This window comes from Harpia harpyja, chromosome 7, assembly GCF_026419915.1.
Source record: "Harpia harpyja isolate bHarHar1 chromosome 7, bHarHar1 primary haplotype, whole genome shotgun sequence".
Lineage (NCBI taxonomy): Eukaryota > Metazoa > Chordata > Aves > Accipitriformes > Accipitridae > Harpia > Harpia harpyja.
This window is the reverse complement of record NC_068946.1, coordinates 13,840,923-13,863,833: the sequence shown is the minus strand read 5'-3', so window position 1 is coordinate 13,863,833 and position 22,911 is coordinate 13,840,923. Positions and strand designations below refer to the sequence as shown.

The 22,911-nt window shown below is 54.1% G+C and overlaps 1 protein-coding gene across 34 annotated transcripts in view; it reads left to right on the top strand.

Moving 5' to 3' along the window:
- Positions 1 to 22,911, top strand: part of PCBP3 (poly(rC) binding protein 3) — a 63,836-nt gene that overhangs the window by 409 nt on the left and 40,516 nt on the right. For 27 of the 34 annotated variants that reach the window (XM_052792607.1, XM_052792606.1, XM_052792596.1 and 24 more), the window contains exons 2-4: positions 3,923 to 4,013; positions 11,253 to 11,333; positions 12,598 to 12,703. In XM_052792607.1, coding sequence (XP_052648567.1) covers positions 12,638 to 12,703 — 66 coding nt within the window. In that variant the 5' untranslated portion in view covers positions 3,923 to 4,013; positions 11,253 to 11,333; positions 12,598 to 12,637. Of the gene's footprint in view, positions 1 to 3,922; positions 4,014 to 11,252; positions 11,334 to 12,597; positions 12,709 to 17,497; positions 17,589 to 22,911 lie in introns of those variants that run through there. The other 7 variants (XM_052792587.1, XM_052792586.1, XM_052792582.1 and 4 more) reach the window with 5 other exon arrangements.

Genomic DNA, 22,911 nt, shown 5'->3' with positions numbered 1-22,911 from the left:
TCCGGGAACCAGCCCGGGAGCGGGAGGCGAGCACACTCCAAACCCAGGGGTGGCTCCGCGGAGTGGTGAGTCCCCGGTGTCCCAGTCCCGAGGGGCTCCCCCCCCCCGCTATGCCCCGCCACCTCCCCGGGTGTGCATCTCTGCGAGGCTGCTGAGAGTTTTCTGTCCCTGACTCCCAGCCCGGGATGCTGCTTGGCTCGGCAAAGGCTGGCCTCTGCCAAAACAAGCCCCAAAGCGCTGTCCCTGTGGCCCTGGCCCACAAGCGGGGGTCCCCAAGGGAGGTGGCTTGCCAAGCCCCCTGCCCGCGACTGCAGGACGAAGCGCATGTGGGGACGGATGACGGTAGGGATGCTGCGTGGCCAAGCCCTGGGCGGTGGCTTTAGGCTGGTGAGTTTTGGGTGCCAGCATCCTGTGGGGTCCCACTGGTGTCGGTCTGGTGGTTGTTTCTGAGCCTGGGCTCCGGGTGTGCTGGTCACCACTGAGCTGCTCACCGGTACACCCAGCCGGGGCAGTGCATCCGCCCCAGCATCAGTGCTGGGGGGAGGAAGGGAGCCCAGGCCTTGTTTCTGGAGCACACACCTCGAAGTTTCTGCCACAGTTGGGCAAATCATCTCCTGGGAGCCCATTTCCCCAGCTGGGACCTTTCTGTCCTTCCTCTGAAATTGGGCTGGTTCATCAGCATGTGCCTCAAGAGAGCACAGGGTGCCCTGTGCTGGGGTTGCTCCCCCCTCCCCACATCACATGGAGCTGGATTGAGGGGGGTAGGTTTATTTGGGTATCGCCCCTGGGGCAGTGGGCACCATTTATTGCGCAGCTCCTCTCGGCGAGTCCCCCAGGGACTGGGTGAGGCCTTGCTGACGCGTCCTGGGGAGGGGATGGCTCATGTCACCCTCCTCGCAGCAGCCCTGCCCTGTGCAGCATCCTCCGGTGGCCGCTGCACTGCAGAGCGTGCCCACCCCAGTGCGGATGCTGCATGGCCCCCCGGGAATGGCGCAGAGCCCCGCACTGCAGGGCGTCCTCCCCCAGCTTGTGGCATGGCGAGCCTGGGGCAGATGGGACAGCTCGGGGACGTGATGCCCCAGGGGCTCCCACGGTGCTGGGGGTGTGGGGCGAAGCTGGGTTCTGTGGCCGCACAGCGAGGTGCAAGCATCCCAGGCTTTCCTGGCCTGCAGCTGTGGACAGTGCACGCTCTCCATCCTTGTGAGAGGAGAAAGCATCTGCACATCCCTCAGGATGTGGTGGCAGGCAAGCGGGTGGTCCTGGTGGGAGATGCACCAGACACTGCTCTGTGCCAGGGTCTTGCAGGGGCTGGGAGATGGACGGGGGTCCCCGTGGGTGGAGGGGATGGATAGCAGCACCTAGTGCAGACTGGCTCCGTCTGTAAGCAAGCAGCATGGGGATGGATGGAGAGCCCCGTGGGAGGTGAAAAAGGCACCCAAAATCTCTGTGACCTATTCCATGCTTTCTAGGAGCATTTCCATAGTGGCCTCTGGGAGGATGTGAGAGGGAAACCCCTGCCTGAGCTCACTTTAAATGATGGCCGAGGAGGTGTAGCTCTGCCGTGGAATTCGGGGCAGGTGCCAAAACCGCTGCCAGACACTCCTGGGGTGGGTTGAGTGATGCTCAGCCCCTGTGCTGCCTCAGCCCTGGGTCCATGGGGCTGCGCTGGGAGGCTCCAGCCCAGGTTAGTGGGTACAAATGTAACCCCTGGCTCCTTTCCTTTCTCTTTGCAGTGGCCTCAGGAAAGTGTGGGCTTGTTTCAGGGCTGGAGCTGGCTTCCACCCAGCCGATGGTCACGCCTGCACGGCGAGGCTGGTGTGCTGCAGCCACCCCTGCATGCATGCTGTCCCTCCCACGGGGCAGAGCCTGGGGAGGGGGAACAAATGTCCCTAGACACCCCCCCCACCCCAGCTGCCACAGGGCTGCCCGTGGTGCCTTGATCCGGCCCTGTGGGAAGGGGGCACGGTTCAGGCAGCTGCCTGCAGCGCTAATGGCAGCGCTTCCTCCCGGCCTCAGTGCTCTGCTGGAAGCACTGCTTCTTCGCCCTGCTAATTGGGGAGGTGAAATAATGGCGCTAAGATGTGGCCAGCATACCGCCTGGTACCCGCTGGCTGCCTTTCCCTGCATGGAGGCTGCAGGGATGCCGGAGACGTGTGCCAGGCTGGGGGACAGCGTTTGTGTCCCTGGGGTGGACCCTTCACTCCCAGCCCTGGGGCAGTGATACCTGAGGCAGAGAGAGGGGCATCCTTCATGCTCCTGCGCTGTCCCAGCACAGTGATGCCCATGGCCGTCAGCACAGCCAAGGGTTGAGGCTCTCGCCTTTCTACGCTGCAGAAATAGGTCCACCTTTCATCAGGTTGGCAGGCAAGCTGGGTGCTACCCACCTCTCTGACTGCCTGTGGGGAAAACGCAAAGAAGAAAAACTCTTTTTAGCAGAGAAGGTCCCTCCTTTGAGTGTCCCCAAGGGGCTGTTTTGTGTTGAGGAGGGAATACGGGATTTTCCAGCGGGCAGGTTCCCCCCATTTTGGGGAAAGCCCATCAAGACTCGGCACTCCGATTGATGGGGAGCCCTTTACAGGAGCTGTGGATGGCTGGCAACTTCCTAAATGAAGCAAGCACTCAGGAGTGCAAAAACTGAATGCTTTCCTCCAAAAATGGTATCATGAAGCGCTTTGAATTTTCCACCTTATTTTTTCGGTTGCTTCTTCCTTTTGCCGAACCCCAAACTCTGGCCTGTTTGGGCAGGCTTTGCGATGAGACACGCAGAAGAGAAATGCCATTCCCCAGCTGGGGGGAATGTGGTTCCAGCCCCCTTTGGTCTGGCAGCAGCCCATCACCAGGGTCTCATGGCATGTGCCCCCCAGCCTTGCCAGGGGACTGTTGGTATCACGTCCACCAGCCTGGTGAGTGCATGTTGTGGGGAAACACAGGGTCAACCAGAGGAGGAGAAAGAAGGTCCGCATGCAAAGGCAAGCAGCCAGCCTCTCCCAGGAAGGGGTTAATCCTGGAGCTCCAGATCCGGTATCCTGTTGCTGCCTGCTTTGGGTAAAAGCTTTTTTGGCTCCTTTTCAAGGGCAGCGGCTGGAGGATGACTCATGCATCCCTGCCACCAAGGAGTAAACCCTCTTGTCCAGACTTTTGAAGCCCAAGGTGATGGTTTCCTGAAAATCCAAGTGCCCTGGAGGGCCCCGGGGTTTGGGAAAAGCTGCTTCCCAGCAGTGCTAGGACCCACTTGTCCTTAGGGACTTGGGGTGGCAGCATCTCCAGCATGGATGCTGGGTGATGCTGAAGTGCCTGTGTGGGTGTCCCCAGGATGGGGACCTGCTGTGGTGGGCACGGGGTGAGTGACCAGCACAGGCACAGCCTGTCCGCACTCAGCTTGGGGTGGGAAAGGGAGCAGGGTCTTTTTCTTAAAAGCCACTAAATGATAATAACTTAAGCAACGCATTTGGAAATGTAAGTGATGTGCTGCTGCAAGTGGAAGTAGCAAATGCTCTGCTTATTCCTGACGTTAGTGGCTGAGCTGCTGCTCATGGAGGGGTTTCTCACCTGGGATGTGTGGCTTTGCTACGTGTGTGGTTTGGAGCTCCCCCCAACGTGTTCGTAGTGAATGTTGCACGAACACAGGACTCATGGAAACACCGAACCACAGCCAGCGTGGGGCTAGGGGTGCTGCCAGGGGTCTCTGCCTTGAAAACTCTCGCCTTGTGCAAGCACACCATGACATGGGCTCTGCCCCCCAGGTCCCCCCCATGACATGGTTGCACATCTCTGGTTGCAACATCTTTGCCCCATCACCCTTGTGAGGATTTTGGGGGGGGTTGCCGCTGAGCAGCTGAGTGCCTTGCATTGCATTGGGGCACGTTGTTTGGAGGATGCTTTTGCCCCAGCACAGCCTGACTCTCATCCCTTTTGTCTGCAGGGCAAGAGCCGCCCTGCCGGCTGCACCGTCACCTTCCCAACGCCGCCAGATGTGCCTCCGAGTTGCACTGAGCAGGAGATCGGCCCAGGGGGTAAGGAGGCAGGAATGGCCCCGACGCATGTCCAGGGCTGCCCAGGGGTCTCCAGGTGTGACAGTGGCATGTCCCCCTACTCCCCGGCACAGGTCATGCTGGCTGGTGGCAAGGCACAGGTCAGACCGGCTCTGTGCTGCCGAGGGGTGGTGTGTGGCCGCTCCATCCCCTCTTAGCCAGGTGATGTTAGGAAGCTGGGTGATCTATGATGAGGTCCCTGCTGCCCGTTGTGCTCCTGAAATGATAAAAATGAGGACTTTGGGTGATGGCAGTGGATGAGGGCATGCAGGTTTCAGTGCCTGAAGTGAACATCTCTCTTTTGTGTGTTTTGGGAAAGCCCACAGGAGAGCCCCTCCTGGTATGCAGGCAAAAAAATGGAGGGCTCAGAAAAAGTTCTGAGGTTTCAGGGTGAAATTATTTCATGCCAGGCAGCCTAATCCATCTCTGGAGCAATGCTGCTTGGGGCAGGAGCTGGACCAGGGACCTCCAGAAATGCTCACAGCCTGACTCGCTCTGTGACTCTGGCCTTCCTTCAATGATTCAGTACTTAAAGGCTTTTATTTGACAGATAACATGAAGGCAATGTTTTGGGGAGTGGTAGAGAGGAGACTCCCAGGGTATCTGTGAAACGAAGCCCTTCTCTGTGATGGTGCAGCTCCATGGGGCAGGTGAACCTCTCCACTGTGGTTGCCTGTGGCCACTGTATGAAATGCACCTCTGGAATCTTGGGAAGCTGCAAAGCCCAAAGCCAGTGGGCAAAATCCATAGGTTTCAATATCTCATAGCTTTGGGGGAGACTCTCCTGATCTGGCTATGTTGGCTGCTTTGTGTCAGGGGAGGAGGGTGCCTTGGGGACACCCAGGGTGGGCTGCCTGAGTTTGTCAGGGTGAGAGATCTTGCAGGACACATGAGGCTGTGATGGGGAGGACGGTGAGTGCATGGCAAGGTGCAGAGAAGCAGCCCTGTAGCATCATCAGGGTTTTAGTGTCTGCTGAAAAATCCACCTAGGGGGACCTCTTCAGGCAGCTCGCTGGTCTGGACACCTCTGTGGCTCAGTTTCTCCACTTGGAAAATGTGTTACCCCTCCAGGGGATTTTGGACACCAGCGCATGGCCAGGGTATAGATGAGTGAGGGGCTTGAAGTTGCCTGGTTTTACTGCACAGCTTGGGTGGCCGTGGTCCCCAGGGACACATGCCGATAGCTCACCTTCTCTCTCCCAGGACATTTCCTTGCACGTGGGCTCTGCGCCAGGGGTCTGGCTCCCCAAGCAGGCAGCAGAAGTGATGCTGTGCCATCTGATGGTTGTTACACCTCAGCCAGGGCTTCACTGGGCTCTGCCAGCCATCCATGCTCCTCCTTCAGAGGACCAGGGTGCAAACCATGCCCAGATGCCATGCGTCCCAGCCTGCATGGTCTCCATCCTTGCCCTGGGTTGCAGCCTCCTCCTTTCAAGCGTTGATGAGAGCTAACGTGCCTGTCATCAACAGCTCTCCCTGCCATGGCTAGAAAACACCCCAGAGTTTTGCGAGTAGAGCTGACAATATCTGGTGAGATGTTTTTCCCTTGCAAGCACGCAGGAGTAGTTTTGCTAGCTCTTAAGCAAGGGAAGAGGGGCAATGATAAAGGATAGAAGGAAAAAAGCCAACCCAGATGAATGGAGGATGGCACCAAATTTGCTGACCTTGCTCTCGGTTGCTTCTGGAGCAGAAGGAAAATGAATAGGAGGGGGTTGGCTGCTTGTGAATGGCCCCGGGAGCAGGACGAGGCTGTGCAGACCCTGGGGTCTCCTTGGGCTGACCTTTGCTCTGGGGTCTTTTGGGCAGAAACACCCTTCTGAAATGCATGGGTGGTCTTGGCCATGGGTGATGTCCCAGGGAGCTGCTGGTGGCATCTGCTGCTGGGGTGCGGCTCTGGCTCAAGTGCTTTGACATCGGCATATTACATCACTCCTAATCCTTTTAGTGATGTCTAGGTTTTGGAGACAGCATGTCTGGCTTTCCAAACCCCATCCTGAGGACCTAAACTAGCCCACTCCAATGGACCTAATTCCTGTCCTTCCCCAAAGGCGAGGAAGTACCAGGGATTCCACTGCATACGGTCCGTCTTATCCCAGTGATTGCTCCTAAGGCTTCCTAAGCCCACCAAGGACTTCTCATGTGCAGTGAACCCTCAGCCCTTCGTGGCCGGGGAGTGCTCTGGAAGTTTTAAAAACTCACCAGTTTTCCCCAAGGAGACACCAGCTGCCGTGTCTCCCTGGGTAGGGCACTTAATGGCTTAGCTTGCTGTGGCCTAAATGAAATGTCTGCTTGTCCCAAAACCAGGTCTCCACCAGGTACCCAAGCCCCAGCGCTGCCTCCTCCACCCTTGGGGATGCTCGGGTCCCTCCAGGCACACCGGATGCTGCTGCTGTTTGCAGGAAGAGGGAGGAAAAAGCAAAAGGCCGAGCTTCCCCCTCTCACCAACCGATTTGTCCTCTAGGAGATTAGTCCCCTTCCCTGGCTTACGGGGGGATTTGCAGCCGCTCCATCTGCTCGAGCCCAGCAGGTCAGCGGGTGCCAGGGAGGAGTGGCTGGAGCCCAGCTGCTGTCTCCGCTCCTGGGCATCCCAGGCAAAGCCACCCCTGTGTTTGCACCCCGGGTTAGGCATTTCTGGCTATATCCGTCGGAAAGGAGCAAAAAACCCCAGAGCTACGCAGGTGAAAATCCCGCTTGCTACGTGGTTTAGACCCAAGGATGTTTGTCGATGGAGCTGTGCGGAGCAATGGCAAGTTTTTTAAGCTGTTGTTGGCTGGTAGAAAGCCTTGAGGATGTTCGAGGACCTCCTTCCACCCAGGATGGTCCCAAGGAGATGATTTCCCTGTAAAACCCGCGTGGCCTTTGGGAAAGCAGGCAGGCAGGTGGGAAGGAAAGCATCTCAGTGCAGGCTTTCCCAGGTGGACCCACAACCTGCCTACCAGGGTTTTGCGGGTAAATGGGGGGAGTTTGCTGGCTCACCAGTGCTTTTAGAGCCAGGTTTTCCAGAGGGGAAAACCAGGAGGTGATAGAGGTGATACGGGGCTCTCCTTCTCCCACTCTCTAGCTCCCATCTCATCACCAGGCACTGTTTGAAGGTGGTGGGTAGCAAAGAGGCTGGAGCTAAGTTAGGGAAGAGCTGATGACAAGAGGGCTTATGGAGGCTGGATTTATAGGGACTGACTGAACTAGGTTTGTGGAATCGGTGGGGGGGGGCTGCTGGGTGATGCCGGGGGCCTGGGCTTTGCTGAGTGCCATCCTGCTCCCAGGCTGTGGGGACCATGGGACAGGAGAGCCTTTGCCCATGCCCAGATCCCGGCCGAGAGTGGGTCTGGTCTGCGCTGGACCCAGGAACATGCTCCCCCCATGCCACTGCCTTTTCAGCAGGCATGGGGCCATGCGGGACCCAGCCAGACCCCCCCCAGGGATGCTCCCGATGGGGCAGCTCTCAGAAAGCACCGGTTTTTCTTCTAACATGGCAGAAAATCACAAAGAAAGGGAGCTCCAGGCAGCGGAGATGAGATGCTGAGACACCAATGCCATCCCCATCCTGCTCACCCACTGCTGCAGAGCCCGGGGGGGGACTGGTTTCAGCCCCCTGTCTCCGTTCTCCTTCCCTTGCTGTTTCACCAGGAATACCGATGGAGGCTGCCAGGTGTCAGCTCAGAAATCTTTTAACTTTACCTCGTCTCCCCAAATGGACAATGTCTCTGCTCATTAGGTACCCGCCCAGGGGGCAAATGTCAGCTCCGCTCATGGCTTTTCTCAGCTCATCTCTGCCGAGACTCGTGATGACTTCAGAGCGCTCAGGTCCCATCACGTCACGCCGGCTCCTGCCCGCGGGGCTGCCCACTCTGCCTGCCTGGCGGCCGTGCTGTCCCGGTGGCAGTTCACCTGCAGCCCCCCCACCTTGGGCTCACCACCTCCCCCTCTTGAGGAGTGGGGTTTTGAAGGATGTTTGTTAAAAGGCTGGAAAATAACAGGCACCGGTGGCATACGCGTGGCGCGCGTGTGTGTGTGTGTGCAGAGCTGGATTCGGTCTCCCTTGCCCAGGCAGCGCCTGGGAGGAGAAGCCATCTCTGAAGTCTGCCCTTTGAGGCTGATGCGTCCCGACAGCTTGTTCACTGGGACATTAAAATCATTGCCTCTGTCTGCGTAAAACACCCAGTAAGGCGGATGATGGGAACACAGGTCAGGGGAGGATCGTTCTCTCCCCTGCGTGATGAGCGGCAGCACTGGAAACCCCAAGCAGCAGAACAAAGCAGACCCCAATGGTGCAGGGGCTGCTGCACCCTGACTGGATGGGAGTGGGCTCCCCTCCAACAGGAAGGGAGCCAGCAGCTGGGGGGGACAATGCAGATGGAGCCATCTTGCTGAGGTTCCTGTCTATAAGCTCAGGGATTTGGTGGTACGGTGGGAGAACATCCCTATCCCGTCCCATTCCATCCGGTGCATCCTTGACCAGCTGCCCAGCATGTTTTCCCAAAGAGCTTGAGTTTTCCCTGGGGGCTTGCAGCAAAGCAAGAGGACATCTGCAAGCTCTCCATGCTCGCTGCAGACCTTGGACCCCACACAGGTGCCCCGTGGTCCCAAACACAGGGGCAAGCAAGATGCCCTATGGGCACAGACAGCCAAATACTCGCAGGTGAGGGGAAGCTGAAGTCCACCTTGGCTGGCTGAGTTTGCAGGAGAGGCAGGCTGGGTGTTGGAGCAGGCTTTTTATTTTGGGAGGTGTGGTATGTAGTAGGGGATATGGGAGGACCTGCTGGTATTTGGGATGGTAGGATAGAGCAGCGTGCCAGCGTCCTGAGGGGGCTGCTTCTGCATCTCCAGCCCAGAGTAGGTGCAGAGATGGGGAGTCTCTGGGCAGGACTGCTGAAAACCTGAGCAAGCCTTGCTTTGAGGGGCCCTTCAAAATGATTCCTGGTGTGATTTGCTGGTTTGGGCTGGGCAACAGGGCAGTGTGTGAGCTGGGGTGCACTGGACACCCACCAAGGCACTGCCAGGGGCATCCCCTATGTCTAGATGCTGCTTTGGATGCCCACAGATGTCCTCAAGAGCAGTGCTCACCGGCTCACTCTGCCTGAGCGAAAGCAGGGGAGTTGTCATGGCCCCATGGGACCAGGCACAGGACCTGCTGACACATGGAAGTACCCGTCAGCTCCCCTCCGAGACTGTGCACAAGCAGGGAGCCACACACATTTTGTTCACCTTTGCATCCTATTGCTGCCACATGGTCAAACCCTCTTCAGAGAACATTTGGCCACAACTCCATGATTCCTCCTTACCCACTCAAGATTAAATGCTGTGAAATTTTGAGTCCTCTGGAATGAGGTGGCTGAGTCTTCCAGTACACATGGGTGGTGTCAAGCTGAGGGTGCTGCCGAGCCCCTGGGGAGTGCTGTCCTGCATGTGGTCCCTGCTGCTCAGGGTGCTTGGTGCCTCTCTGAGATGAGTTAAGGATGTTGAAATGTCATAGTCTACAAAGGTTGACTTTTGCGGGGACTGGCCACATCAATGTGTTGGAATTCATTGCATCCTGGGGTGCTTTTATCTGGGAGCAATAGGTGTGCTTTTGCTGGTATCTGGAAATGTCTGCCACTCTGCTGTTCACAGGTGACTCCTTCGGCATCCTGGGTGACCCCTCGTGAACACTGCTGAACAAATTTGCTAATGGGACCTAGTCCATGAGAGCTAGCAGACGAGCTAGCCATGCAGGGATGGAGCCGTGCTCTCCACTGCCATGGATCAGGAGATAGGAAGCTTTTTGTGTGATAAGCTGGCTGGTGTCTTTCTCACAGCACCAATGCATTTTTCACTTGAGAGAAACAACCAGGAAAAAAAAATTGACTCCTCTGCTTGTACTGCCAGAGCAGACACAAGGTGCAGGGGCTTTAGCCATGCTGGAGAGAGGATTTGGGAGATGATGGTGAGGATGATGGTCTACCAGCAGACCAAAAAGTTGCTTGTCCATAGCTTGTGATGCTGCCTTTTAAGACAACTCCTGACTGTCTTGCATTGGTCATTGATGAGCAAGATACCGCTGTTGTGTAATGTGGGGACACAGGCACCTGCCACAGCCAGTGCCTCTTTGGCCATGGTGGTGCTGCTGGATGGCTGTGCCTGGCAGAGGTCTTCTAGAAACAGCCCCACAGGAGGTGTTGGGGGATGCTTAAAGCAGCCACGGTCAAGATGTGCTTTGCAGTGCTGAGGTTTCTGCTTGGAGGCAGCTTTTTGATTACATGAGGTGCTCTTGTACCCATGCTGGAACTGAGGTTGCGCCCAGCATGGCACTGGTCCTCTGGGAAATGCAAGTGTGTCCATACCTGGAGGTGACCTGCACCTTAATAGCAGAGAACACGAGTTAGGTGGCTAGAGGAGCATGCAACTCCTCTGCGTGGTTTGCACACCTGCTCTTGTGCATCTCAGGGGGCTGCAAGACATAGAAATAGCAGTTTTAGAGACTGGCTTACAATTCTGCACCAAACATTTAGAGGAAAAAGCTGTGCTGGAAGCAGGAGTTCCTGTGCGTGGGTGTGCATGTGGTGCACAGTGCAAGACCGTAGGGTTGTGGTTGGGATTTTACCATGCAGCATGTTGGTTTAAGGGTGGAAGGGCTGTAACATAACAAGAAGCAGAGCTGCTGGGAGATGGACCAATATTTGATTAAGAAAACTGCTGACAAATTCTTTAATGACACATTTCCTGAATGCTAAGCCTTGTCTTGGAATGAACTCAAACCTATGACCTGGAAGACAAATAAAAGTTTCTTTCCTTGTGAATTCATGGGCTGCATTGCTGTGGGTCACTGCTCTGCACCCGTGTGAGCAGTGGGGAGGCAGGATGTGCCCATGGGGCTGGGGTGGAGGGGCTTGTGCCTGCACTGGCGCTGGGGAGAAAGAGGGGGGTTTCCTTGCAACCCCTTGTCCTTCCTGCATCCTGAGTCCTTGTCTGAGCCCCCTTGTTCCTGTGTATTTTGATGAAGCTGGTGCTGTGGTCAGGGTTTTTCCTTTTTTTTTTTTCAGTACTGAAATCAGTGACCAGAAGTTTGTGCTGATTGGCATAAAAAATTACCAAGGATTCCTCTGCTCTGGGCTGTTTTGCCCTTGTGCTTCCCTGGATTGTCCTCGGCCATGGCAGCAGTGCTGGGAGGATGCTTTTGTGGGTTCCCAGGTGGGGGGGCTGACCGGGCATGCCGGGGTGCTGAGATGTCACGCTGTCTTCCAGGTCTTTCCCTGCTGCCTCTGCTGCTGACCCCCAGCCCTCTGCCCCGTGGGATCCCCAGCCTGCCCTGCTGCTCCTCCAACGGTGAGTCACAGTTCAGGTTTTTCATCCTTTCCAATTTTTTTGGCTATTTGGGCTTGGTGGGGGTTTTTTGTTCCCTCTCTGTCTTTTTAGAGTCCATGGGGAAGGATGTTACTATTGTGACAGTTAATGGGATTTAAAATTTATTTTCCTTGTGTAGGCTCAGTGGAGAGTAGTGAAGTTCCTCAGGGTCTGTCCTAGGACCTGTCCTGCTTGCAGGTGACACCACCTGGGCATGCAGTCGCTACCTTGGAGGACATGGCTGCCATTCAGAGAGACATATAGGGTATTGTAGGGAAAAAACATTAATTCTGAGGACAGTTGGTCGCTGAGAGAGGCTGTGTAGTCTCCATCCTTGGAGGTTTACAAGCCCCAAAGGGATAACGTCCTGGGCAACCTGCTCTGATCTTAGGGCTGACGCTGCTGTGAGCAGCAGGCAGGACCAAAGACTGACCTTAGGGGGTCCCACGGGCTCCCCCCCACTGATGGGCTCCTTCCCACAGCAGCGGCATCAACCCCTCGAGCCCAAGTCACTGGGGATGAGCACGGTGGTTGCTGAGTCACTAGGAAGAGGAAGGTTTCCCCTTATAACCCACAAACTGCCCTGGCATGTCAAGAGCAGTGCCAAGTCGAAGCAATGAGTAGGGCCTGCAGCTCACCCACCCTGCCGCCCAAAGAATATTTTGGGCGATGGAGAGCTTTTTCTGCCCTCTGGCACTCAGCTTATTAACGGCTCAGGCTGCTCGATTGATTTTATTGACGGGTAATGCATGCCCCAGTTAACTTATTGGGAGCAGCAGCAAAAATAAAGCAATAAAAATAACCCAGCACCCATGTCACTGAAACGTGCTGGATTATTTCCATTGTGGTTTGATTTCTGGATGAAGCAGACCCCTGGCTCGTGCTCCCCCCATGGGGGCAGTTCCCACAGCTGAACTGCTGGGCTGTGGTCACCTGGGGGGTCTTGCTGGGGTCATGTCCCGGGGACCCCCTCCTCCACAGCCCAGCTCTTTGGATGACTTCCCTTGGTTCATGGATGCTGGGACAGAACCTACCCAAACCTGCTCTGAATGTAGAGAAAAATATAGGCATGGCTTTGCTGCCTGCCCCATAAACGACCTGGAGGTGATGCTCCCGATCATTTTGACCCACCCAACCCAACCCACTTTTTATTTCTCTCTGAAATTCACTTTTCCTGGACGGTAAGTGGCCATCAGGTGTCCTTCCTCTGCGCTGTGCCTAACCTCTGCCGTGTCCTGGTCTGCAGGCTCGTGCCGTGGACCGCCGGTTTCCGCCCCGCACTCAGCATGCCCTTTTCTAGTGCAACTGGACCCTCCAAGGAATCACTCTGGAGCTCGAGGCCAACCTGCAGGGTAAGGTAAGGCAAGCTCAGTCCTTGCAGCTGCACCAGGGTATCCCTTAGGCTATAAAACGCCTGCAGGGAGGCTGTGGTTGGGCTCTGCAGAGAGAGGTACTGTGGCACTGCGGGGACCCGGCTCCGTGTGAGGGGCAATGCTGCGGCGTGGGCAAAAAAGGGAAGGGGTTTTGCTCCCTGCACAGTGCAATCCTGCTAGCAGGGCTTCTATGAGAGGTGTGTTTTGCTGCTGGGGCCTCTCTCTGCAAAGGGGCTAGCGCAGTCATGCATCCATGCAGGCCTCCCGTCCTGCTGCCTCTGCCCCCGTTGCACTTGGCCTCCTGCTTCCCACCACGGTGGTCACAGGGGTCCATTAAAACCACCTAAAGAGCTAAGCTGGGAAGTGCGTAGACAGGGTCATTTTCATCAGCCACTCTGCTTTTGTTACTAAAATAGGTCTGCTTTGGCCTGGGGCCATCGTGTTGTCCCAGGCATTGACTATCACAAATGGACGGCGGGGCAACATTTTCCATTAGTGAAGAGGAGGACATGCGTCTCCGAGTGAGAAGACAGCTCCATAAAGCAGAAACGTTGTAGTGACAGACAAATCCACCTCTCTTCTCTCCCTTTCCTTTTAAAAGTGTCGCTAATCCCTGTTTTCTGCACATAAAACCCTGGGAGAGACCGGCCAGAGCAACACTCTATACCTGCAACAAGATGGTGCATTTTGGATAGGGGGATAGAGGTTTCTCAGAGGAGCTGCAGGTGACCCAGTAAGGTGCAGCAGAGGTAGAACTTGCCCAAAAACCTGCAAGGAGGCTTGTCCATGGTCACTGGCGACGCGGTGGGTACTGGTTACGCCTGTTCTTGAGCATGCATCGTCTGAGGTCCATGACCATCTGCAGCTCCTGTGTGCTATGGGCAGCCTCTTGCAAACACATCCATCTGTAGAGGGCTTTTTGTGGGGGTGGAGGGCAGCTTTGTCTTTCCTGCTGGTAGCCTGAAGGCCATGAGCTGAAGGAAGATGCACTTGGGAGTACATCCCTGGAGGGCCCTGCCTCTTCCCAGCTTGCTGGCATCTCCTTGAGCACGGCAGGTCTTGGGGAAGGGATCCCCATTGCCAACCCCAGGAAAACTGGGACATGTCCTTGCTGGGGGAGCTGAGCGTCCAGCCTGGGACGAAGTCCCTAAACTGTCCTCCCACAAGCGCTCATAACCTAAATCTGTCCAGGAAGTGTGTTCTATTCTCTGGCTTTAGTGAAGACAGTTTTCTGCAGTAAGTGGTTATTAAAGCATCATTTGGATGAACATCACAACATCCCACAGCTCCCACCTCCCTCCAAAAAGGTCTCCGACCTCATTTCTCTGCCTTCCCATGTTCCCTGTCCAACATCCCATCCCTTCTCCCAGGCCTGTGCCCCAGCCCCTCTCCCACATCCTCAGGCAGGAGAGAAGCCTGGTGCCCAGCTCTGTGCAAGCCAGCAGCTTCTGGCTCAAAATGCAAAGCAAGGTGTGGTTTTCATTTTAAATGCTAAGCCCTCTTCAAGGTTGTCTTGGACCTCTTGCCCCATGGGATTTCATCCTTTGAACTCAGAGCTGATGCTCTGCGTGCAGTATCATGACTTTTTTATAGAAAAACTATAGGTGCAGGGGACACCTGGAAGAGGACTCTGGTTTTGGAGACCACTTGGCACTGGGAAACTGCTGCTCCTCCATCTCACATCCAGGCAATGCAACGAGTGGTCACTGCTGATGCTGGGGGCTGGAGATGCTGTGGGGTTAGCAAGGTGCTCAGGTGGGAAGTGTCCATGCCAGCAAAGGGAAAAGGCTGTGACACGAGGCTGCGGGGTGGTGGTGGGGACATGCCTGCCAGTGGCAAACGATTTCCCAGTTTGACCCTTCTGCTTAATCTGAACTTGAAGGTGAACGAGCAAAGCTAGCGGCATCGATCTGGGATGCGGCTGATGAGTGCCGTGCCCTGCGGAGAGCTCAGCCCCCAGCGTCAGGTCCCTTTCTCACCATTTTTTTCCTGCCTCCCCTTCACGCCTTTCCAAAGCGATCAGTCAGAGTGGGGCCTGGCATGGCACCCCACGCCACTGACCTTGCTGGGGGCCAGGGGGATGCCATATAGGCGCCTGCGGAGAGCTGCCCCGCTGTCTGAAGGGCTTCTCCCAGCCCCAGCCGCCTCTCCACTGCAGGTAAGCCTGGCGTCTGCCTGCCATCAGCTCAGAGGTGCAGGGAGGCACATGCTAAAGGCAAAGGCATTGGTACCGATAAAGCCCATGCTGTGTGCCTCCCAGGAGGCACATTTCTCGTAGGTAATGAAGTTGTCTGCTGAGCCGCATGCTGATTCTCCTGACTCAAGGGGTCCAATGTCTTAACGAGGTGTTTAATTCAGACTCAGCTTGCAGGGCAAAATGTAACTTGAAGCATCTCCACGCTGGTCTTAAATCTTTAGATAAAATGCTGTACGAACTGGCAAATTGTATTTCTTTGACCCGTTGGGAATCAAAACCTGAGTATAGGCTGGAAACCTAGAAATTGCCTTGGCTAATGTGTAGAAAGCTTGGTTTTGGGGGAAAGAAAGATGATATGCCTTCCCTCAACATCTTCCGTGCTTTAGCCACAGATTTTCTGCAGCTGAAAATAACAAACCATTTTAATCTAAGTATTGCTTGTTCTGATCTTTTAATCCAGCTTGCTTTCTATCGACAGAGTGGCCTAAAATTATTTCTCCGCCTGCCTCTCTATTATATAATTATTCAGAAGATTACTCGGGAATGAGATTTAGCTGGGCATCACTGAGGAAGGATAAGAGGGCTGCGAACAGGGAGCTGCAGGGCTGGAAGGTGGGGGGGATTCTTCTCTCCCTTTGCACACCGGCCATCACAAAATGCGGGAGGGGAAAGCAGCGAGCTAAGTGCTTTTGGCTGTGTCCGTAGTTTGCATTTGAGTATGGCAGGTTTCTTCCTTAGCTTGTATTTGTTGGACTAAAATGTCCCATCATCTGGCTGGTGGCTGGAGAAGTGTGACCCTCCAAGCCAAAGGGGATTTCAGGTGAAGCCCTGCACTTCTCTGCACCGTTTGGGGCATTTTATGGCTGTACATCCGTCTTTGATAACAGCATGGTGAGACAGTGCGGCCTTGGGAAGGACCTGGAAATAGGGACTGTTCTCCTGATGCTTCCAGTCCCTCCCTGTGCAGAACCATGGTGGGGGGAACAGCCACAAGGGAGAACCAGCATCCGGGCTGAGTGCCGGGTTGGGATGTCGTGGAGATGCCAAGAAGGCATGGAGGTGGCCAGAGCTGTGCTTTTTCACCAAAGGCCAAGCTCAGCTGGTTCTTCGAGGAGCCTTAGGTGGTTACACTTAGATAAGAAGGACTCAAGCCCTTGGATGATAGGATGGCTGGGGACAGCTGCTCTGCAGAAGTAACATCACTGAAATTCAAGGGCAGATGTCAGAGGTAGTTTCACTTGGGGCTTTCCATTGGCAGGGGTTATGAACAGGCGTATTGCTGGCACAACAAGGTGGCACAACAAGAGGGATTTGCCAGGTGGAGACTCAGGTTGCCAGAAAAATGCAGCTTCTGACTGGCATGACCCATGGGCTTGAAAAAACAAGAAGATGTCTTGGGCTCCAAAAATTCCTTTTCCCCTCCCCCGACTGAGTGTCCTGACACTGATGGGCTGGTACCTGCGGTTACCAAGGGAAGGCCAGGAGCTGCTTGGCCTGTGGACGATGACTGGCTGCGATGTGGTGGCTCAGAGCTGCTGTCCCCTGGGAAATACAGAGCTGGGGCAAGGAAGGACCCCCAGCGGCAAAGTCAGACGCTGGGAGCTATGGCTTGTCTTGCCTTGCTGCATGCGGCCTTGGGGACACTTGTGGGGCAGAACATCCCCACAGTTGTGCTGCATTTTAGGTTTGGTGAGTGTTTGTGGGGGGACACTTTGAAATGCCCTTTGAGCCTGGCATGGCCGTGCAGTGGTGGGAGCAGGCACTGCCCGCCTGAAGCATGTCACGCTCCCTCCATTGCACTAGGTCCTTATTCTAAGAAAGCTGTTTCAGCAGACCCTCTGCCTCCAAAGCAAGAGACTTTTCGTCTCTTGGAGCAGTTGGTTGGTGCAACCACTGTCCATTAGCTGGGAGGGCTGCAGAGGATGGGATCAGCCTGGGAGGGGTCAGGAGCAACGTGGGGGCACAGGATAATCTTTTTTTTGGTGACGGAGCAGTTGTAGCACATCCCCTTCCTCCGAGGCTCAGGGAGCCAGCTGAGCTCTGGGATCTGCAGTCAGGGCTTCAGCCTGGTCCTTCCCTCTGCTGCTGCTGCCTCCGAGACGGAGGGTTTAGCACAGCCCATCGCCAGCAGCCAAATGTGTGTTGCGGTACGCTCTCCTCTCCCTCCCAGAGGCTCTGTCCCTGAAGTGGGTGGGCAGGCACCGCTCTGCCAGTACCCTGGTAAAGCATCTTCAAATTTCCCCCTGCACACAGGCAGCGCCCCGGTGCTTCTCTCGTACCCGAACTCCTTTCTCCTTTATGTTGAAAGCGTTGGCTGGTTTGCCCTCATCGCCTTGAGGCAACCTGATTTGCTCAGTGGCCTTTAAAAAAAAAAAAAAAAAATCAAAGCCCACTGAAATGACAAGAACATCAGCTGTGGGTGCATCCCCCTTTCCAGCAAACCAAGGGATTTGGGAGAAAATAGGTCACGTGGTCTTCATCCCATGCCACGTGGTGGACCTCCCAGGGCCAATGAGGTTCAGAGCCCTCTGCGCTGTACGGCGAAAAAAATCACTGGGATTTTTTTTCCCCCGTAGCATTTTTCATCCTTTCCAAACGTGAAAAGACTGGCCATCTGTCCGGACCCCCCTCACACCAAATCGGCACTAAAGCGGCTCTTTGGGGAAGGTAAGAAGATTTAAAAGATTGTGTTGGTGGAAGACCACCTGCCGCGTGCAACTTTTCTTATCAATAAAAATCAGGGAAGTATCATGAAATGAGTCAGGTCTGGGGCTCCAGTATGGGTTAGAAGAGCTTTGAACGCTTAAGAGCCGTCTTAAGTGAATGTTTTGTAGAGGAAATTTAAGTCTGTGTCGGACGAAGGTGGGATTATGGGAGAAATAGGTGCGTGAGCAAGGGGGTTAGCTTAAGTTAACATCTGCTCCTTAAGTCTCTCCTATAAGATATTTGCAAAATACTTTTACAAAATTGTTTCGCAAAACATTTTTGCAAATTTGTTTTGAGAAATTGTCGTTCTCTGTTATAGTGTGTGCATTATGATGATAAAATTCAATTTCACCTGTGTCTTGCGGCTAATGCCAAAGATTGTATCCCTCGGTAGGGAAGCATCCATCTCTGCATTAACCAGAATATTCAGCCATTCCTAATTTGTGTGATTTACAGTGCAGGCTTTGGACAGTGTCATTTATGTATGTGCTCGGGTGGGAATAACACAAATCAAATTGCCTTAAAGAAATTGATAAAAAACTAACATAGATGTTAATCACGTCTTAGTCTGGCAACATAATAAAACCCCCAACCCTGTTTGATTTAATTTTTACCTTTTAGTTCTATTTCCATTTTTTTTTTTTCCTTGTGCCTGGGAAATTTGATTTGGAGAGAGGAATACCTTTTATTATGATACTCGCTTTGTTTTCTTTTCAGTTTGCCTTCAGATACCCATTTTACTCAAGGTGGCTAAATTCTTTCTGATACCGTCACATTTCTATTTCATTTTCTTTGGTTATACCATTGCTTTATAAGTAGAAAAGTGAAATATTAGTTGCAAAGGTTATAGAGGACTTAAATGCTGTTGAAATCAATCCCAAAATATCATCTCCTTATTATGAAGGGAAAATGTTCTCAGATGTATTTTTCTTGTAATCTGAGTTTTCTGGGATAATGTAATTTTAATGTGAACCATATTAGAAAATCTTATTTTGTTAGTCGGAAGTCACGTCTGGCTTAGAAATAAACCAGAAACAGTGGATCAAGGGCATTGTGTTTAAGTTTCCATAAAATGATTGACCTTTGTTTTGACAGATGCAAAGACAGATGCTAGCCTGCATTTTGATACAGAAACCAAACCCTGAAAAACAGCAGTTTTTCCTAATATCTGGGGGTTTGCTTTTAATACAGAATTCCAAAATAAATCAGTAATATTTCTGAAGATCTTAATCTCAGACTTTCCTCCTCTTTTATGGATTGATTTATATAAACATTTTTAGTATTCTCAGATACAAAAGCAAATTTGAAATTCTTTCTTCCTGAGAAATAACTGTAAAAAATGTTCTTTTAATTTTGCTGAATTAAGAGGACATTTCTTTCTGAAGAAAACCGATCATTTTGGGGTGGGGAAAAAAGGCTACTGATCAAGACCAAGGGAAAAAAAACCTCTTTAAGTGGTTTCAACATTATTTTAATGTTCATATTGCAATAGGTGCAAAATCAGCCTTCAAAATGCATTAGAGAAGCTGTGGGATTTTAGTGCATAGGATCAGAAAATACGAATGCTGTTAGGATCGGTGGCATGGGATGTGCAGAGTGGACCAAGAAAACCACCTCCGCAGTGGCCAGCACTGATTTGAGGTGGAAGCGGAGGGGACCTGGGTGCCTGCATGGGGAGATGCTCACCACCTTGCAGGATGCTCTTTCTGGGTAACTACCAATGATGCTTCTTCCCTCCCTGGTTTGGTGGTCCCAGGACTGCTTTTCTGAGGCAGTGATTATTTTTTTCCTCCAAGTCAGACACCCGCTTGGAAAATGGGCATTTGCTGTGCAGCAAGTGGAGAGGGCACCTTGCCGGTGGCACACTGCTGGCCAGTGTGGCTCCCTGTGACAGGGGGGCTCATGCCTGGCACACGGGGACGAACTTGATCCCGCCGGCGGCAGAGCACTTGCAGCCCCAGCTCGGATCTGTAGCGAAGCAACGTGCCTGCTCTTGGTGAATCAGAGGATGCCTTCCTGACCCCGGGGCATGCTGTGCAAGGTGGCACCTCTGGCATCGAGCTCCCATTCCTGCAGTGCAAGGGTGGGTGGCAGCCTGCATGGCTTGAGTTTGCCAGGCCTCTGCAGCTGCTTTTTGGCCAGCTGAAATGGAAAGTGAATTTAAATGCTTCGCCAGTGGGTGAGGGCTGTTCCCATCCCTGCAGTGAGCTTTTTTCAGCTTCTCACTGAGTGCATCCGTCCTGGTGCTGCGATTGTGCACACACACATATCTGGTTTAATTTCTTTATTTTATTTAGGCTTTGCTAAATGAGCTGGTAGCAGGCAGCAGGCGCCAGTGCGGGGCACCCCACTGACAACCAGACCTGTTCCACCCCATGGATGCATTGTCCACTGGAGCTGCTGGGGTACCACCCATGGCAGAGGCAGGTCGGGGTATTGGTGGCGCATACCACCCTGGATTTCGGCAGAGACCCGCAGCCCTGCGGGGATGGGACCACTGCAGCAGCCATGCCCTTGCAGCCAGGGCCAGGTTTGAGGACAGGGGTGGTCGATGCCCCTTCCCCAGCAGCCCTCGTTCCCAGCCAAGCAAATTCACCCATTCCCTTGCCTTTGCATTTTGCTCAGTGTTTAGACCTGAGGTTACAGAGGACCTACCACGGGGAGGAGAGAGGAGAAGGCGGCTTTCCTTGATTTTAATCGGGGTTGAGGTTTAGTTGAAGTGAAAACAGATTGGTAGTGACAGTTTTGGAGCCTGCTGTCAGGGTCTGAGCGTGGCGCGGCGGCAATCCACCCCCAGCCGCTGAGGGCCCCCGTCCTCCTCCTCGCCGGCCGAACCTGGGGAGAGCCACCACTGCCAACTGTGGGATGGGGGCCGTGCAGCCCGGCTCCACTGCTGACATGGCCGCCAGACAGCTTTGTCACACGCCACCCCTGCATCCTCCTTCCTTGCGGTGCTTTCAGCTGCGGGCAGCGTCAGGCGGGACATGGCCTTGTGGTGGCCACTGAGCGTGGACTCACCCCCACTGCCTTCTCCAGCCCTGTGCAAATGGATGCTTGAAAAAGGAAGGATGGGGTTAGTGCTGCATCCCAACCAATCTGCTCGGTCCTGACTGAGCAATGCCACGTTCCTTCTCCAGGGCAGGGATATACCCCAAGGGTCTTCCTTCCCATGTCTCCCATCAGTCTCCCATTCCCAAAGAGCATCTATGGCCAGGGTGAAGGTCACGGGTTTAGGCTTGTGGAGAAACAGCACAGGCAGAGCACTGGATCCAGCCCTGAGCCCAGAGGAGCTGGGATTTATGGGGCCAGGCTGGTCTCGCTTGGTCTCTGCGCATTTTGCATGGAGGGGACCAGCAGGATGATGCTGTACCCAGTCTGTCTCTTATGTCCCCAGCATGGTGGGGGGAATGGGAAGACCTGCCTGTTACCCCATTCCTGGATCAGGAGGGGCTAGGACCTGCCCCAGGTGCTTTGAGAAGTCTAGTGGTGTTCATGAGAGCAGCCCCAACCCCCCCCATCTTTCATCCTGTACAGCATCTACTTTAAAAAAAAATAAAATAATCAGCTAAATCAGTTACTTTTTGTAGAGACTGAGCATGGTGAAAATAACAGGCTCCTTGCCTGTCTTGACCTGGCACCTCCTGTTTGCCCCCGTGTGCTCTGGGTCAATCTGTCTGTCTGTCCACCAGCACCTGGACAGACCCCTCCAGGGCAGCTCATGTGCTGTGAGCCTCGTCCCTGTTTCCAGGGATTAGAGAGAGAGAAATGGAGATGGGATGAGATGAGGCAGTAGATTGCTTTGCTCTCAGGATGAAGGGATTTGTGGACTGCCCCCAGATCAGTAGATTGAAAGCGGAGGGAAATTACTGGGATGATGCTGCCTGTGGGATTAAAGCCAGGGCAGCCAGGAGGCTCTGGAGGAGGGGAATGAGGGGGGTTGTGGATGGGGGGGGCACGGCATGCCTGCTCCTCTGAGCTGCGGGGAGATGCTCCTGGCTGCATCCTTATCTGTTTTGGAGGATGCACTGGAAGCAGATGCCTGCTGGCCCTAGCTCTCCAGGATGCCTGAAAGGGTGTGCAGCATGATGAGCCAAGATGGAGAGAGGGATGAGGGGACAGGAGGCCACGTCCCTCATGTCTGGATCAAGAAAAATAGTGGTGGTGGAATTTGGTGCCTGCTCTGCAGGTGTTGTGGCCACACATGCATCCGTGCAGCAGCCGCGTAGAAACAGCACAGGCAAAAGTCTTGTGCTGGTTAAGTCCATTCAGCTCTTTTAGGCGAGGACTGAGTTATCCCCTCGGGGTTATGGTTAAGGCTGTGCAGTCTCTGGCACAGCAGCAGGATAAACGTGCCTGTTGCTTTCTGCTTTCCTGAGGCCCCCGAGGTGCTCTCCTCTCAGCTGCCCCCCCAGTTAAAAGGATGCCAGGAGTGTGCCTGGAGCTCTTTGCAGAGCTGTGCCTTCTCGTCTCCAGGCTGCTGGAGGACAAGCCTTTTGTCCTCCAAGGTCCACACAGCTCCCTGTAGTCCCTCCTCCTTTATGAGCAGCTGGCATGGACCTATGGCCATGAGCATCCTTTTTTGGCTGTCCTTTGGCCTTCCGCTGAAAAATGGCATGTAAAAACTGGCACATAGGGAACTGCTATCTGATTATCTCACCCCTTGATCTCTGGAGGGGTGTGTTTCCAAAGCTGGCTGTGCTGGCATCCTTTGGGCAAGACACGGGTCCTTCAGACCTGATGCACAGACCCAGCAGAGCATCCCTGGGGCATCTGTCGAGGCATCTCCCAGTGCGAGGCGGCGTCTCCTGGCTCCCATTCCTTAACCTCTGGCTGGGGGGAAAAAAGGCTAAATTGAGTGCATCCCTGAAGCATGACTGACCCTGGGCATAGCTCAGTGTCAAGGTTATAAGTGCAGTTGTCCAACAGAGATCAGCTTTATTTGCAAATACGCAAATGTTTGCAAGATTTAAACAATGATGACTGGCAGAATGACACTGTCACCAACAGCACATGGCTGTGGGGAAGCTCTTTTCCAGTGCCTGACCTGGATCTTCTTCACTGCAGTTTAAGCACCTCACTCAGGAATGTTACCCTGTCTCCCACCACCCTCCTGTCCTGCAGAGTCTTGGTTCCTGAAGCCCTTCCCTGTAGGCCCCAGGGATCTGGGGTTGCTCTCTGCTGGCTGGATCTCTTGTGAAGACCCATCTTGTCATTCTTGGTTTCCTTCTGCAGATCCTGCAAGCTGAGTTGTCACTCCCAGCCATTTTCAGGTGGATGGGGAGCT